Genomic DNA, 17717 nt, shown 5'->3' on the forward strand with positions numbered 1-17717 from the left:
AGCAACAAAAGCATTTGGAAAGAGGGTGGTCATCTTATTTGTGCACATATATTCTAGAACAGCCTTTGAAGTTGATCCTGCTGAAATGTATCTTGAAAGGGCTTTCAGTTCATCACCTAAATCACTCGCATCAATATCGCACATGTCATCATATGTCAACACTGTCTCTAGTGCTCTGCATTGCTGGTATTGGTCTTCTTCGGGAATAGTGAGGAATTTTGGAACATCATACAACATCCGAAATATACTGCTGTGTTCCTTGAGCTGAATGAAACGTTCAACTGACTGTATTGCACAATCTAGCACCTGGGTAAATAATTCAACTTTGAATTGTTGTTTGGGGTCTCTTATGGGATTATCCTGTGCCTCATAATCAAAATGTCATCTTCTTCGGTAACTCCTGTATTCTTGAATGGGTGGGAAAATAGTTTCAGTGTGAAGTTCCTCTGCCAACTTCTGTGAACTCTTCAGAACATTTTGAAATCCCTCATCTGACTGGTAAGACTGTAGGTATGACTTTGCTTTGTCCAAGTGTTCCATTGCTCCAGATATATCAAGGTCAACACCTTGGAGTCTCTTGCTTACAACATTTCAAACAGTATATCATGCCACAACACTAAGCCACACAGAAATTTGAAGTTATGTATGTTTCTGGTGATTCCATGTCCCTCTGCCACTGTTCTCCCACGAACAGTTCCTGTTATAGCATTATCCTGCATAATGGCAACTATGGCATCATCTATCTTCCCAATTTGGTGTTTGATAGGATTTATTGTCTCCACTCAACTTTCCCACTTGTGGCACTCAGTGGTTTCAGTGTCAGAGAAGATGTTCCCAGATGTTGCTTCAAAATTTTCCATCAATGAGTTGATGCGGAGAAAAATACATAGATGCTTTGAATTATATTAAATTCAGCAGCCTCACTAGAAGCTGATGCTGCATCACTGACCACCAAGTTCAATGAATTAGAACTGCATGGGACAAAAAAGCTTGAGGGTTGAACTCTCGGATCCGTGTCTGCACTCCTCTGTTTTCTCCTCTCATGTTGGCACCACTATTGTAGCCCTGACCTCTCATGTCAGCTATCGCAATTCCCGTATCTTCCAGCTTTTTACGAAGCACATTTGTCATACCAGCTCCTGTAGTATCATCAATGTCAATAAATTCTAGAAAATGCTCTGACAGTCACCATTGCAGGGACATTTTCACTAGGTTCTGTTGTTGTTACAAAATGCACCGTTCAAGTAATTTGTTCTGTATGGCTGCTCTCAGGTGTGCGGTCCAAAACAGAGTAATATCTTGCTGACTTCAGATCTGCCACAATCTTGTGTATACATTTCTTGGGTGGACACTCTTCTTCAATGCTCCTGGAGTACAGCATCAAACTCGGCCATCAGCTCCACAATTTTAAGGAAGTTTCCATTGTTTGGCACATACAGTTTGATCTGAAGTGCCACGCAGTGCTAGGTTTGGGGTAGCAAGCATTCTCACAACAGCAATGAGCTTTTTCAGAACGTTTTAACAGTAAAGAGACTCTAACGCAATCTTCTCTTGATGCTGATCATCTATGGTGGCCTTTAACCTTAGTCTCCTCTCAAGCTCTTTCCACCTATGGAATGCTCTCTGGCAATTTGCTGCCTTCTCATGGCATGCCAGATTTCTAGCCAGATTTTTCCAGGAAAAATTTGTTCCTGTAGAACCCAATGTGGCTGGAACATTAGACTGGAAGAGTTTGCAACAAACAGTATGCAGCATTCTGTGGTTTCGAGTACAAAAGCCATGGCCTCTCCCCTTTGTCACCATTAGGGATTTCACGCCAATAATGTGTTGGATGGCAACTTCTATTTTCATTGTCTTTGGGGAACATGAAGTTTTTTCACTTGCTGTGGCCCATGCAGTACAAGGAAGTCCCTCAGGCTACTGCTTAAGTGGGTCCATAGTCCTGGATCATCTAGACTTAAGGAACTAAACTCAGCAGCAGCAGTTTTTTAATGCCTCCAACACACTCTTCTCTGATCTACACTTTTCTTCAGCATGTGCACGGTTATATCCATTTGAGATGGAGATATGGATGCTGCAGTAGCTGCCAGGTCACCTGCACTCTGACTAACTGGAAGATCAGGCATGTCCTCATCACTCACATCCTCACTAGGGACGGAAGGCTCACCGTGAACATGTATGTCTATGTATCTCAGGAGAGCTCTTTCCTACTTAGATAGAAAAGCTTCCTTTGCTTGCTTTCTTCTTCTGAATGCTGCCCCAGAGGGGCGTTTTCTTCTTTCACTCATGACTGCTGTTCTGTGCCAGCTAGAGTGGCTTTCAACACTCAATTGAGGGGGACAAATAAGCAGGCTGGTAGCAGGGCCTGAGTGAGGGAAGATATCAGCATCTGAAGGGCCTAACTGGCTCCTACTACTTCAGTTGACTGTTCTCCTCAAGTGGGTTCAGGGAAGCTGCAGGAAACAGGAAGCTCCCTGAGAAGCTGGTGTTAATCAGTCCAGGCTCCTGGGGGTGCTAGAGAGATACATAAAAGGCAGCTCCTCCTCTCTCTCCCTGCAGCTTTCTGTTATTCCCTCTCACCTTTCAACCTGTCTGCCTGTTTTGTCTCTTGTGCCCTCCTTCCTCCTGCACAGCACTCCACCATCTCTGCACATCTCGAGCAGAGAGAATACATGTGCACTAGCAGCAGACAATTTTCTACACTCCGGGTCCTCGTGGCGCCCCGCGCACCCCACAGTCTGGCACCTGAGGCAGCCGCCTCAGTTTGCCTCACGGTAAGACCAGCCCTGACTCTAAAGCATTCAACCCTCTCTGGGGTAGCAGAGTCACTTAGTCCAAATCCAATAAACATACCAAACAAGAGAATTCTCAGCCCTGCCAGGCTCAGACTTCAGCCCCCCCTTCTCACAGGCAGGATCCCAGCCACGAACAGCCTGTTTTCCCATTTAACACCCAACTCTATGGCTCTTCTCTAATCAGTCATCCAGGAGAAGCCAAGCTCCTCCCAAGGCAAGCTACAAACCATCTGCAGTCTCTGGTCCCAGCCAGGCTCCTTAACTCACACAGCAGCAGCTTGTCTGCTCCCCTTCTCAGAGAGCTATCCACTGCTGGGAACTCAGCACAGGTGTAGTGAGGTAGGGCTAACTGAGCCCAGGGAATACACTTTAGCCCTTTCCTATCTATCTGTTGGAGGGTTTGATCTACTCTACCATACCATCTTTCTTTGATAAAACTGATATTGGTTACAAACAGTCAAACCTTACCTGTGAACTGAGCAAGTTAGAACCAGGGAAAGCCTATCTTAGGCCCTAATATGGTCCCCGTTGCTATAGTATCTGAGATCCTCAAACTGTGTGTATATTTATCCTCACAGAACCCCTTTAAAAGTAGGGAAGTACTATCAGGTCCATTTTACTTATCGGAAATTGGGCACAAAGAGGCCAAATGACCCACCCAGCAACACGTAGGAAGTTTGTGGTGAACCAGGTATTTAATCCCACCTCTCCCAAGCCCTAACCACTGGACTATGCTTCCTCACCAGTTATCTGACTGAAGACTACTTGTTGAGAATGAGATCAGCTCATGTTAGTAAAACAAGCAGGATTACCCTCAAACCTTTTTTCTTTTTAAAGTTGCTTTGTTGTTCAACAACCAGTGAAAATAGCATTGCAGTTAAACTGTGTCGACTGAGTCTTACAATCCTTTTTGTGGTAAAATGATGTGTGATGCATATTTCATATGGGTACTATTAAAAAGTGCGGTACGAGGTGAGATTTTTCTCTTTACTGTTAACACGTTATACTGTTCAGTAGGAAGCAAGATGGATGTTTTAATTGCTCATATTATCTTCTTCATACCATGAATATGAACGCCATTGTCTAGAGGACAGTGAATGTATGGTAAAAATGAGTTCTCCTGACTCCAGGTCAGAAATAATTTCTCCTTTATACACACACACAAATAGCATTTATACAATTAACTAGAAAAGTTAAAAATGACCATTTCATTTTTCTGCCAACCCAAATCTATCATTTGCAAACTATTTTATTCATTGAAGAACCCTGTGTATGCTACAAATTTCATGAAAGAACATTGCTGCCAGAACTGCTAGACATTTTTGTACCACTTTTGCTTAATTTGCTATTATTTTTGAATAGCAAATTTATTCTCATGTGAGAACTTTTGAAAGTGGGTAGTTTCCAAGACTGAATGATCTGACCTCTGGCATGGTTTGCATAAAATAGATGAAGTATAACAATTCCAATATCACATTCATCTGACATTGATTTTTAGTGATGTTAGGAAGTGTTGTATATTGAAATCATAGAATTGTAGGACTGGAGGGGACCTTGAGAGGTCATTTAAGTCCAGTCCCCTGCACTCATGGCAGGACTAAGTAATGCATGTCTACAGCTCACATGCCATTTGTGATGGAGTCAGATCTTGGACTAAATTGGTGATCCATTTGTTCTTGCAAAGACCGTTGTACACAAATTTATTGCAAGAAGTGTACAGCCACTAGAGATCAGCCCACTAATATAACTCTTACAGAAGAAGTCCCATTGAATGAGTTTATGTTGCAATAAAAAGGGAGGTGCAATAAAGAAAGCAATTGGAATTTTGACCAAGTGGCTGCAACGTCATTATAACAGTTAAACTTCAGACAAGGTAACTCCCAAAGGCAGCCTATCCTAGTAGTAAGGAAAGGAGCTGACACAAGCAAACATGAGCTGACACAAGCTTCCGTACAGTCAGTGTTCATATCCAAGTAATGCAACATACTAGGCGTGGCCAGCCCAAATAAATCCCAGGCTTTAAAAGGTCTGCATCATTCTAAGACCTAATGAAAATCTGCAGCCCCATTCAAGCTACCGCACATGAGAAAACTCCTGAGTATTGCCACAAAAGCTTAGGTCTCCCTGGGAACTGCTTCTGCATGGAAGGTCATTTAATGCCAAGTTTTCAAGAAAGGGACATTACTGCAACTTCCAACCTTTGAGGTCAGGAAACCCAGTAATGGTATCCCTACCAAGGCAAATCGAACCTCAGCTACTGAGAACTTCCATACAAAATTGTAATCCTGGTTAAACAGCCGTACGTTTTGTGACCTAAGAAAAACATGCATCTTTAGCAAGTAGATTACACCTGCTCAGCATGATCGTATTGCATAGCTTCAAATAAGGGATATCAGCACAAACTGATGACTGCAGCAGTAACACCACATTAATAGAGTAACAAGGAAGAATAAGATTTAGGAGAAAGTATAGCATGTTTGTAATAGTAGGAGGGCAAAACCACTAGCCGTTTCACCTGGCATGGCCTTTTATCAATGCACCAGCACTTCTGAGAAGTGGGATCAATCAACAGCAGCCTCTTTAACAAGAGGGAACTACCAGTGACTACCAGTAGTCCTGTGATCCATATTAGGCAAGATCTAGGATGGTGATGAGATGGCAAAAATTAGCTAGTTGAGCAATAAACCATAATTGCTTATCTCAGACTATGATCACCAGTAGGTTAGGTAGGAGACACGTTTCAAAATAAAAATAAAGGCTATAAATCCTAATTTTTCAGATATGGGTCAGAACAATTTATGTAGGATGTATATTTCATTGTTTGAAAAGGAAATCTTTTAAAATTTTCATCGCTTCATCCCAAAATGCTTTAAAACTAATATCTTTTCAACTATTTTATTACCATGTTTTAAAAAAATATTCCATAAAAATTTATATTAGAAATGCCATTCTCTCACTTCACAAATTCACTTTCTAACAATGCCAGATGTTAAGACTTATTTGACTTGGCTGTGTTCAATTCTGTTGCCATGGCATGTATGCACAAAAGGGGTTTACCACAAGTATATTAGCAAGTTTAATCACACTGTAGCATTGAGCTGGTGTCAATCTACTTAAAAAAGCAAATACTAACATGTAAAAAGAACCATAATTTTGTGCTCCATTCACACTACAATGACTTTAAAGTGAATGAGATTAACCATTGTATTGGGAAAAAAAAAAAAACCTACAAATCTAACAATCTCTCCCTCCCATGCTGCTGCATATTACAGTTGGGTGGGGGGGTGGAACCAGCATATTTCTCAGCAGCTTTTGTGAATGCAGCTAGGACACAGAACAGAATAAATAAGCCAATGAAAATCCACTTACACAAACCAAAAGAGAGGCACTTGTTCCCATGTTAGATTGGTGTGCTCTGCATTTTCAGATGTCCCACTCAGAAGACATTGCTTCTGTTCATTCATGCAAACTTAACCACAGCCATTCAGAATGTTCACGTGGAGAGTGATGATAGTTAATTTGCTATTTCTAACTTTAGTCTAGAATATCACAGATTTCTACTGAAGGTAGAAACCGAATGCTGGTAGACATGGATTCCTTATGGTAAACACTTGCTGCTACAGCGTCATATGGCAAAAGCTCACTCAAGTGCACTATCAAAAGATGTTTCCATGGCACCTAACGCCCACACAATGTCATAGCTTCCTGAAAACTCAGACTGATTATTTGATATTCAGTTTCCTTTTTAAGATGCAAGATGTTAACAAAACAAACTCATTGACCAATTGTCCTCGCCACCCGCAAACAATGGTGAAGAGCATATTCTGAATTTATGGAGTAAGCGGGGGGCAAAACACATATAGAGTTTTAGTTAAGTGCTTTCATTCCTCATTTAATTTGTGAAGTTTTTTCTGATTTTTAGGTGTGACAGGTAACAAAAACATGAAGAGCCTTTGCTAGGCAGGGAGAGAAAAGGACAGGGGGGCATAATACAGTAGCCACTATCCAAGCACTCCTCCTGGCCAGAGGCTGCTTTACAGTACTTTACCTCTATTTGCCTTCTTTTCACAGGGCACTAAAAATACATCTCAATCTCCCCTCATGTCAGGGACCACTGACATTCAAATATTCAACCATATGGGACACAGCAGGGCTTCTTCCCAGCCTAACAAGCACTCACTGCCATGCCCAGTCATCTTTAAATAGGTTTCTTTATCTAAACCTTTGCACATAGTAGCCAAGACAGTTCCTTAGCTTGCTTTTTATCATAAGGTTTGCTATGATAGCCTCCCCTCCTAGAGAGCTCTGCTTCTAGTAGTTTCTCAGTCCCAGCTAACTCCCTTCTCATAGCCAGTTCTCATTCAATCGGATCTGCTCTCAGCTAGCTGTTCTCCTTTTGATCACCAGGACTACCCCCCTGAATACCTAGCCACTTACATTGGGGACCCACCCAGCTCCCCACCTGTGACTCCTCCCTAAAGACAGTCTTCCCCAATAACTCCTCCACTTACTGCCCTCTGACAGGCCTTTATAGCCGCAGGTGTAGCCCTGCTCTTTTTAAGTGGCTCAGCTGGGCCCACTTGCTTCGCACAGAGTAGGGGGCCTGGTTTACTGACAAAAACCAGTTACCCTGTGACAGGCAGACTCAAGGAAAGAGAAATGAAGGTATTTTTACCCTGCTGGGGGCTCATGTATATGGAGATCTTATCCTGACATTATCCCACTAAAGACAAGGCTCTGTGAGGGATTGTCCCCCCACCACTCCAGCAGAAAGTCCTGCCCATATGAGCCTCTCCTGCTACCCCAACACAGCTTTCTACTGGGGTAGGGTAAGGATGAGCCTCCTTACATATATGGGATGCTCCAGGCAGTGACATGCCACCCCACAATTTTGTGTTCCAGGGCTTGAGGTGGCCAAGAAGGAGGGGCTAGGCCCCCCTCACCCCACTTGCCCTAACACACCCAATAAATGGCTTTATTATCAAAATGGAAATTTCTGCAGGAAATGTCTGTCTTTGACTAAGTTTTTCAGATTCTCATAAAAAAATCCAAAAGCCCTCCCCCTTCCACAAAACACACTCTTTGGTTGTTAGGCAACCAAAATCTGAAACTTTCATCCAAAACTGAAAGCCAAAAACAGTTTGCTTTGGGGGGTGAGGGGGGTTAGTTTGATATCAAAAGAAAGTTTTTGACTCAAACATTTTTTCTTGATTTTCATAAATCTGACATGGGAAATGTTTTTTTCCCAACCAGCACATAAGAAAGATCTCTAACATTGGTTACACTTACCTCATGTTTGCAAGGTTTTCTTCACGACCAGGAGCCCAGAGAGTTTTTTGTTTTTTTTTAATGAAAACCTAGATCCTGTGGAAAGTGGTAGCTCTTGCCATGGGTTAGTGGATTATTCAAGCTCTGATTAACATTCTAGCTCATTTGCAAATACAGCTGTCTGCAAGAAAAGCAATAACTCTCACTGTATTAACAAAAATCCATTTGTATATATAGGAAATAAAAAGTAACCCAAACAAAACCAAACAGCCTTCAGGGTTTGAACAGTGTTTCTTCATTATTTGATCAGCTCTGCTTATTATCATGTTGTAAATTACCTGATTGCAAGGTGGAGACAGATCTTTATTGCTCCTGTACCTGGGTCTATTGTCTCCCTGTGCTCCCCAATCAGGAAATCAAAGGAGACAGACTTGTTCTTGGGGGAGGTCTGTGAAATGAAAGATGTGTATCTACTCAGTGTTTGTCCAGAGCTAGAATCACTGGAGGAACTTCTCCCAATCTCTTACTACTTCCAAAATACAAAAAGCTTTCTTAAAACCATAGTTAGAAACAGCTTCTCTCATGCTCCAGAGATAGGCTTATAGAGGTAAATGTTGGGAAATACTGATTTCACCATACACACAAACTGATGAAAAAATATTTCCCTAGATAATCTAAACTTACAGATGGGCAAAGCAAGAAAAATGCTGCTTGAAAATTTATTTAATGTTTGCTTAGGATATTTTGACATGTGATGTTAACAATGTGTTTAACCAATTATAAAGCTTTAGCTTTTTGCTTCTCAGTGTGTCAATAATTATTGTCTGAGCCACCCACGACTTTCTGTAACTGAATGTTTAAATAAATAAAATAGGAAAAATATTATCCATCAAAATTACATTAAAAAATTGAGTTCTGTGAAGTCTATCTATAGATTTGGGAAATCAGGGGTTCAGCCAAAAAAAAAAAAACCCCACAGCCCAATTAAAAAAAGAACATGAAAACAGTTTAAGAATTATAATTGATGTAATCCTCCTCTGACCTAGTAGATAACGTTAGCCCTAAGCAAATCCTTTTAAAGCAAGTTGACAAGCACTGGCTGAACACAAAATGGATTTTCTGTTCATTTTTCATGGGTTCTTCATCTCAGGTAGCACAACCAAGAAAAAAAGGAGCTATGAGTCATCATCAATGAGCCTGAAATACTAGCTGTTCAGTCTCTTTGGTTTGTTAATTGCCATTATTCTTTGAGAACTCATTTTCAAAAGCAACCTGCTGTGTTTGAATATCAAATACAAATAGGCCCATTTAAAATGAAAAGAAAATACATTTCAGTTCCCTTGAAACAGTGGAGGGCTAGATTTTAAAAACATGCACCTGAGAGCTGATTCTGCAAGATGTTGCATATCATTGACATCAATGGGCGCAAAGGGCCCTCAGCATCCCATCAAAGGTGTTCAGTACCCTGCAGGATTGAATCTTTCAGTTGCATGCCCCAAACAGTCACCAGCTCACTCACCAGCATAAGAGCCTTTGCTCAGTTTCAATAGGTGGCAGTACTGTAAGTACAAAAAAATGCACATCTAAACTAGGGTGTGAAAAATAAAGGAGTGATCATGTATTCAGGGCTGTGACAGAATGCTGGGAGCTAGCACCTGAGCCAACACTGGTACCAATTAGCGTGGGGAATGGAATGAAAGTATGTAATCCGGTGAGAAGGTGGGGGAGCTAAAAATTAGTCCATCAGCTGAAGCCTGATAAGATAAAGGAAGGAAGTGCTAGGAAGAGAAATAGGGCTGATTAAGCCTAAGCTTAAAGATCATAAGGAAGGGAGATCTCTTCTCTGGTCTTCGGGAGAGGGGCTGATGGTACAAGAGACACTGTAAATAGCATTACTGCAAGGAAATGTAATAGGTGTTAGTAGAAGGAACTGAAATAAGCCATGTACCTAACCTGTGAAGTCTGAACAGGTGGGTAGAAGCCAGGAGCAGTGTGTGGCCTGCTCCAAGGGTACAAGTGCATTCATTATTAGTTAATGGCATATGTTGTGTTACTTATGATGTAAATCTCTGCCATTAAAGAATCAGGGGCTGCCAAAGAACACTACTGGTAAGGGGTTTGCTCTCTTTTTGGTATAAGTGGCTGAGTAACATACGAGAGTGACTACTTACAAAAGGTTCTTGTTGCTGGTTTTTAAGTGTCCTTTATATTATAAAAAGCAGGAGTCCATTTCATAACCCAGTTGTGACAAAATGCATCATATGTTAAACAAGAATAGGAAAAAAATGAAAGAATAATTGTAGATCATAGCTAACAGAGGGCCTGCTCCTTCAAGCACTTACAACCAGATGGTATAAGAGAAACCCCTTGCCTGTGTTAGTAGATCTAACAGGTGCAGATAGTTCTGTACATGCAGAATTGGGGCTTATTTGTTTTTGCTTTCAATGATGAAATGGCTCTTAAAGGGCTTCTTCCCAGACCTATTGCAGTCACGAAAAGAAGAATAAAATAGGAAGAAAAAGGAATAATTGCTTGTTTCTCCTGGTAAATGAAAAGGTTAGCTCAATATTTTTACAGGAATATCAGAGATGCCAAGATCACAAGTGAGTCTAAGGCAGCTGTAGTAAATCGGTGATCATTCAGCATAAATTATAGAAAAGCAGCAACAGTAAAAAACAAAAACTTTTTTCATTTTATAGTTCACTACAACATGTGATTAGGTTAACCCACTGGTCTGTATCTTGTTTTGGTACACAGGAAACTATCCAGCCATTCCAGGAAATAGATTTTATTCTAAACCTGTAAGATCTTATTTTTCTATTTTAAGGAAAGGGGTACAAAATGATCTTTTTTAAAAAAAAGAGACATAGTCTGTTGTTCACATATAGGCAGGCAGAAATACCAGTTGTCTATGCATGTACTTTTCAGTATGGCCACAGTGTGGTGATGCAATACTGGGAATTATTTTAATAAAATGTTACTTTAATGATTCTATATTCAGTAGCAGAGTCAGCAGTATTTTGGCTCTGGTGAGTAGAATGTTCCAGTCTGTCACAGGTGTTAAACAGATACTATGACTAAAGTCTATAGTGCCCCAATTGCTACTTTAGGTCCTGATCTTGTAAGTTGATCTGCTAAGATGAACCCTTGGCCAAATATGGAGGACCACTGATTTCAATAGCGGATTCACTTGCATGGAATAAGTTGCAGAATTTGGGCCTTAGAAGCCCAAAATAAAAGTACCCAGCAAAAAAGTCAAATTTCCTCACACACAAAGCAAGGAAACTAAAAGCGAATACTAAATCCCAACCCTTAGTCAACCATAGTGTGCCTAGGTATTGAATCTGTCAATAGACAGAGGGTAACTGACTGGTCTAAGACGAGGGAATGCCTTTAAATGTGGCACTTCATCCATAAATCTGAACTTACTTTTTTATCATTTTAAGTATGTACTTAAATGTTACCTTAATATACTTTGTGATCATTTAATTCCATTTGCTGCCTACATTCAGTGTATTTAAAAACATTTTTAAAAGTCAATGGGTGCAGAGTGGAAAAAAATTCCTTCTAACATGTCAGTAGGTCTGAAGATCCTATAAACCCCAAATTATTCAACTTGTAAAAAAATGTTGCCAAGCTTGCCATATATATATTTTACAGTGAGCTGGGAAAGTGTTTTTATATATATATATATATATATAAATAAAACACTTTCCCAGCTCACTGTAATTGCTCTTTTGCTAAAGATGTTTTTGCTGTTGATGGGCAAGGCACTTTGAGCTGAGCTTCACAGATCTGTAACAATAAACATGTAATAAAAGTCTGTCTAAAATGTTAACATCCCTTAGGTTTCTGTATCTCAACTGCTTTTCAAGTCCTTGCCTTTTAAGCACTAAAGTAAATGACTCCCTATGTTTATACAGTAATTCCATGTCATTGTTTATTTTGCAAAGCTCAGCTATATTTTGGTTAGATGACCTCTTACACTTAAGTAATGACTGCTTCAAACCATAAAAATAGAAAAGCTGAAAAAAACAGTGCTTTATTTGTAAAAGGGGAAGCCAGAGGAAATTGCATTTTCTCTTCATTGGCTCTAAAAGTTCAAAAAACTTTCCAGCCAAGGAATGTATTTTTCCATTCCTTTGTGTAATATTCAGGGATTTATATGAACATTTGCTAAATATATTAACATGCATGACACAACAATAATCTCAGTTTGAGACTTCAAGATCTTTGTGTGCCTTCTTCCCACAACTATATCACTGAAGTATCCTGAAAATATTCAGGGCCAGATTCATGCTCACAAGTTTCCCCTCAGACAAACCAGTCCTACTTTTACCAGAACTGAAAGCAGGTTTCCAAAGTGAACCCAGCTGGCTATCACTTTACATTGTATTCATCGGCTCATGAGCCACTTTTAATGAAATTTGATGTAGTTGTAAACACTGATGTTCTTTAAAGGTAACAGGAGAAACTAGGAACTGGGGAGAAACTACTGAGTGCTCCTTGTCTAGCTGGCTGGAGAAAGGAAATACTGTATATAAGGACTTAAACTGAGAAAGATAGGAATAGACTGTTAAGAATTCCATCAGCAATCATTGGCAAGGAATAATTCATGAAAGAGATAGTGTTTCCATTTTAAGCTTTCATTCTCCTGAATTTCCATTCAGCCTTTAGTCTGCATACTTTATTCCATATTTCAGTTACACTAAATAAAAAACCACCACTCTACACTGAATATTTTGATGACCAAACCTCTAAACTCCCCTTGAAGAGCATCAGAATACGTTTTCTCTGATCTCCTTCTCCAAACTATATTACATGCAAGTGGTGCTGCCAAGAACCACACGGTCATATCCAAGAAACAGATTTGTCTGATTCTAGCATGTTTCACCCAGATGGATTTGTTGGAAAATTATATTCAAAAATATAGGCCATAATCTACACTGTTAAGCCATTTGATGTGGATTGGAAACAACATCCTCTTTCGTACTTGTTATCTTGTTGTGAAGGCCAAAATTACCATAGGTTCAAAAAATAATTAGATAAATTCATGGAGGATTGGTATCAATGATTATTAGCCAATGTGGTCAGGGGTGCAACTCCATGCTCTGTGTACCCCTATGCCTCTGACTGCCAGGTGCTGGGGCTGGACAACAAGGGATAGATCACTTGATAGTTGCCCAGTTCTATTCATTCCCTTTGAAGCATCTGGCATTGGTCACTGTTGGAAAACAGGATATTGAGCTAGATGGACCATTGGTCTGATCCACTGTGGCCAATCTTATTTTCTTATTATTCTGCCCACCTCCATCCTGCAGTTACCAGATGGTCTTTTTCACCTTGTGAATTACCAAAGGTAAGGTTGCTTATGGCATATGCCCATTTCTGCTGTCTCCAAGTGACAGCTGAATTATGTGGATAAGTGGGTGAATGGATAGGGGTGAAGGGATAGGGGTGAAGATGGAAAAAGAAACAAAAGAGAAGGAACAAGTGAAGGTGACTTCGTATCTGTATATAAGTGTAAATATTTAATAAACTCTCCCATATCTATTTTATTTTTTTAAGGCTTTCAAGTAGTCACAAAACCAAATCCTTATCTGAGATCTCCCTTGTCAATTTTGTAGAGCTACAAAGATGCAAAAGAAGGGCAACAACTAAGCTCTTGTGAAAATGTCATGAAGATGAGTTGGAGCCTGTCTCTGTTCCTGCAATATTTTTTAATGTAATTCCCTCTCTAGACCTAAAGCCCTCTTAATGGTCTTGGCTGGTGCTCTAGGTTTATGGGGAAATAACTGAACATTACCTCACATTATTAAAGAGCACCATTCTATGCGTGCACCTTGAGTAAGACTTCCACTGAAACCAGTGCCAGTTCTGTATGAAGAACAACTACAGAGTAAGTCTGAAAATCATCATGTAGGAGGCCTGCACATTATTTAAGATCCACCTAAGCCCATATCACAACATTTAAAATGAGGGTTAGGGAGGCATAAGACTTTGTGAAGGTCCTTTGCATGGGATGAATTACACTCATGACGGGGTGGAGGGAACCTGAGCCTTTTAGATCAGTAAATAGAACAGAAATGATAAACTGTTGAGACAAACTGACAACCTAAAATTGCTGTAGCTGCAAATGCATCCAGTAATAGCATAGAAATGAGATAGATCTGCTGTGCTTTGGAGTGACTGGTTTTGAGCATTGCTCTAATTACAGCACCCTGTATTTAAAGGGCCTACACTCTTTCTTTCTGCAAAAGAGCTATAGAGAAGTATTTAACTGGGAAAGTTAGTTAAGTTACCTCCCTCCACAGTATTGCTATTACTGACTTGCAAGACTGACAACAAATTACTGTTCTGTTTCTTCAGCTGCTATGGTATAAATAGCTGACACCCACTCAGAAGTGCAAGATCCCTCAAAAAGCTGTTTGACTTGAAAAAATTAAATTTCTGACTGGAAAGAAGTTGCTCCTTTGTCCATGTAAATTTTGGTGCTATTCTGAATTGCTTGTGCATTTTGTCCTTTGCCATTTTTAAAGCAGAAACATGTTATACTATCTGATAAAATGCACATCTAGTAAATATTGTAAGTTTCTTAAGTACACTCTCTTCCACTATAACGAAGACCTTGGTGCCAATGGCAGTTACATGCAATGATGTAGGGTAGTATACACTGCCTATGGCTCCTCTGGTCATTTAGTAAATCCTCAAACTTCAATATTTATGTAAATGGGGGGATCGAGGAACAGCAGTCTCACACGGGGGCGGGGAGGTCTGAATCAAATGAATTTACTTTTTAAATAAAATGGGTAAGCGTGAAAGTTGGTGTCAAAATGCTTGCAGTACTCAAGTGGCTTCCATCTCATTTCAGAATACCTGAATTATTTAGCATCTTTAATTACAATAAATACTAGGCATGAAACAATCACTTATTAATGCTTACACTGAAATTACTATGACTACGATAAGGTTAATTAGAAGACTCATAGATGAACAAATTACATTACCATTTTTGAGCTGAGGTGGGTGATTGGCTCTTGGGAAGCGTGGAAAATCAAAAGAAAGAAGTGGAACAAAACTTAAACTTTCACAACAAATCCAAACCACTGACTTTTTTGACCCTCTGAGGGCTTTAAAAAAAAAAATCCCAGTGGGTGCTTCATCTATATTTCCTCAGAATTTTGAAACCTGTATTTACGTTAAGACAAGACAATTACTAAAAAGGGGCTTCATCTCCTTGGGTTGAATTGGAATGCCTAATGGAACTGCTACAGGCATCTCCTCAGTGTTTCTCAGCAGGGGTTGTAACCACAAAGGGTCTTTCTCAATTTTGAATATAGTCTGGTATGATTTTGCTCAGGAACCCAGAATCATAGGACACTCTGAATCCAGGAAAGTAGGAATCACTTGAAGATAGCAGATAGGAGGCAACTAATCAAAAATAACAACATTGAATCAATCAAGACAGAAGGTTCCAAAATTATAAACCATTTAAAAAGCCACAGGTACAGATTGACTTTGCCTGACCTATCCACAAAGCCCCCCCCCCATGCTTGTACCTCTCCCCACACCACGTAATGGGTGGCACAGGTGCCACCCTCTACTTCTCTGGACCTTGTGGAGATGCTCTCCAAGTCCAAAATCCATGTGGCAAAAAAGGGAAAGACTGGTGCTAAACATATATTGCTCTCTTGCCAAACCTGCAGAGATTCCTTGGAAAATGTAATTATTTAGGTAGAGCTCCAGCTCATGGTGCAAGGGCAGCCATACTGGCTAAGGATGGCACGGGCGAGGTCCCAGAACAGATGTGCAAGCACATGGCTTCCAGTGGATCAATGGGAATCTCTCTGGTTTGTAGATGGGCCCCATGACCCAGGCTTATGCACGAAGTGGCAAACCCCACTGGGAGAAGAACCCTGTGAGATTATCATTGTGGATACTACTTTCACAGCCCTCGCACTTTGTCCCTTATTAGAACCAGCTGAAATTTTTCAAAATTTGTGACGACATTTTTCATGAATGCCTCCCATTTTTTTCAACTATTTTTTTTATGCAAGTCTGGGCTGAATTACACGGAACAAAAAGATAGAGGATACAGATTAACTTTTTGGCATATGTTTGAGTTTTTTGCCTCACTGACCCATATAATGAGTCGTTCCTACTAGTTACCACTAGTAGCAACCTCAGCAGTAGCTTTATGCTCTATGAAAGAAACTGCCCTTAGCCAGAAAAGAAAAATCTGTGAATCCATTTTTGAAAGAGGGCTGAATGAGAACATGACCTAATGCAACTTGATATGCATGTCACATTGCAACAATGTTTAAAGTAACTGCAAAAAAATAAAGTGCATAATTTGTTATGCTCTCTCACTATCGGTCAAGCTACAACACTGGCCACTTATAAAGAAGTTGGCTAGCTATTAATATAGTTACTTAAGAACTTCTTCTAGCTGTCACTATAAAACCGAGAGCACCCAATGACATTTCAGCACAAACCGTACTTCCAGGAGAAGAGGAATTATATGAGGTCAGTGGGTGACATGCTGACTTTCTATTTAGGGCAAGATTCCTACATGATAGAGTTCATGATCAAACATTATAATGTTGTTCCTAGCAGTTTAATGGATATAGTGTTCCATGCACCCTACCAGGTTTATAACTGTGTATGATTTTTGCCTCTAGAGGCTCTGGCACAATTCAAAAGTGGCCTCTGATTTTGGGCATCTCTGCTTTTGGATATTTAGCTTTAGACAACTGGGTTCTTATTTTAAGAACTAATAAATACGCACAATTCTAAGTCAAGGCAATGGTTACTGTGGGTGCTCAGCACCCCTGGGGGGAAAAAAATCAAGCTTTTGATCTCTACAGTTGGATATCCAAACAAAAATACCAAAATATATATATATATATATATATATATATATATATATATATATATATATATATCAGATTACACTAGAAAACATGGAGCCCTATACTTAGGGCACTAAAAAAAAAAAAAAAAAAGTGATTAAAGGCATTCCTGGCCAGTCCCATTAAAGAGGTGGAACTTCAGGAGGAGTGTAACTTTAATCAGAGTTATAATTGTTCCTATGAAACCAAATTTTAATGCCTTTTGGGAGCAGGGGTAGAAAGGCACAAGCTGTATTGTGAAGTCAGGGATCAATAGAGTGTACCTGCAGAGGGGTTATGTTGTATATCCCACAGTGACTCTGGCTACAATTTAAACATAGGCTGGATTTGGTTCATCCTTTTCAGTGAATCTGCACTACGGATGAATCAGTAACAGAACAGAGATGAAAAAATTGGAGAGAAATTTTAAATTGCTATAACATTGAATTAACCTAAATAATAATAAAATAGCTTCACAGTAAGAGCATAGCATAAAAATGAGAAAATATTGCTGGGCTTTACAGCGACTGCTTCTGTGAACTATTTCAGTTACTTCAGCCAGCATTTAAAAAGGCATATAGTATTTCTTTCTTCAAGAGAGCAATAGGGAACTATTTAACTGGGAGAGTATATTCAGATCCCACTCTCCAGAGAGTCTTGATATAACTCTGAAGAGGATGAAAAACCACTGTCTGCTTCTGTGGTATAAATAATTGAACTCAGATCAGAAACACAAGATCACTGAAATAGTCCTTTGGACTTC

General features: G+C 39.9%; 1 protein-coding gene across 1 annotated transcript in view; it reads right to left on the reverse strand.

Moving 5' to 3' along the window:
• FAM13C (family with sequence similarity 13 member C) overlaps window positions 1-6314 on the reverse strand; it is a 216625-nt gene extending 210311 nt beyond the window's left edge. Inside the window, exon 1 of the mRNA XM_075130810.1 lies at window positions 6165-6314. Within this exon, the coding sequence (XP_074986911.1) occupies window positions 6165-6194 (30 nt within the window). The 5' untranslated portion in view covers window positions 6195-6314. The remainder of the gene's footprint in view (window positions 1-6164) is intronic.
• Window positions 6315-17717: the final 11403 nt, after the last annotated feature.

The sequence above is a fragment of the Caretta caretta genome, chromosome 7 (assembly GCF_965140235.1).
Source record: "Caretta caretta isolate rCarCar2 chromosome 7, rCarCar1.hap1, whole genome shotgun sequence".
In the NCBI taxonomy this organism is placed as follows: domain Eukaryota; kingdom Metazoa; phylum Chordata; order Testudines; family Cheloniidae; genus Caretta; species Caretta caretta.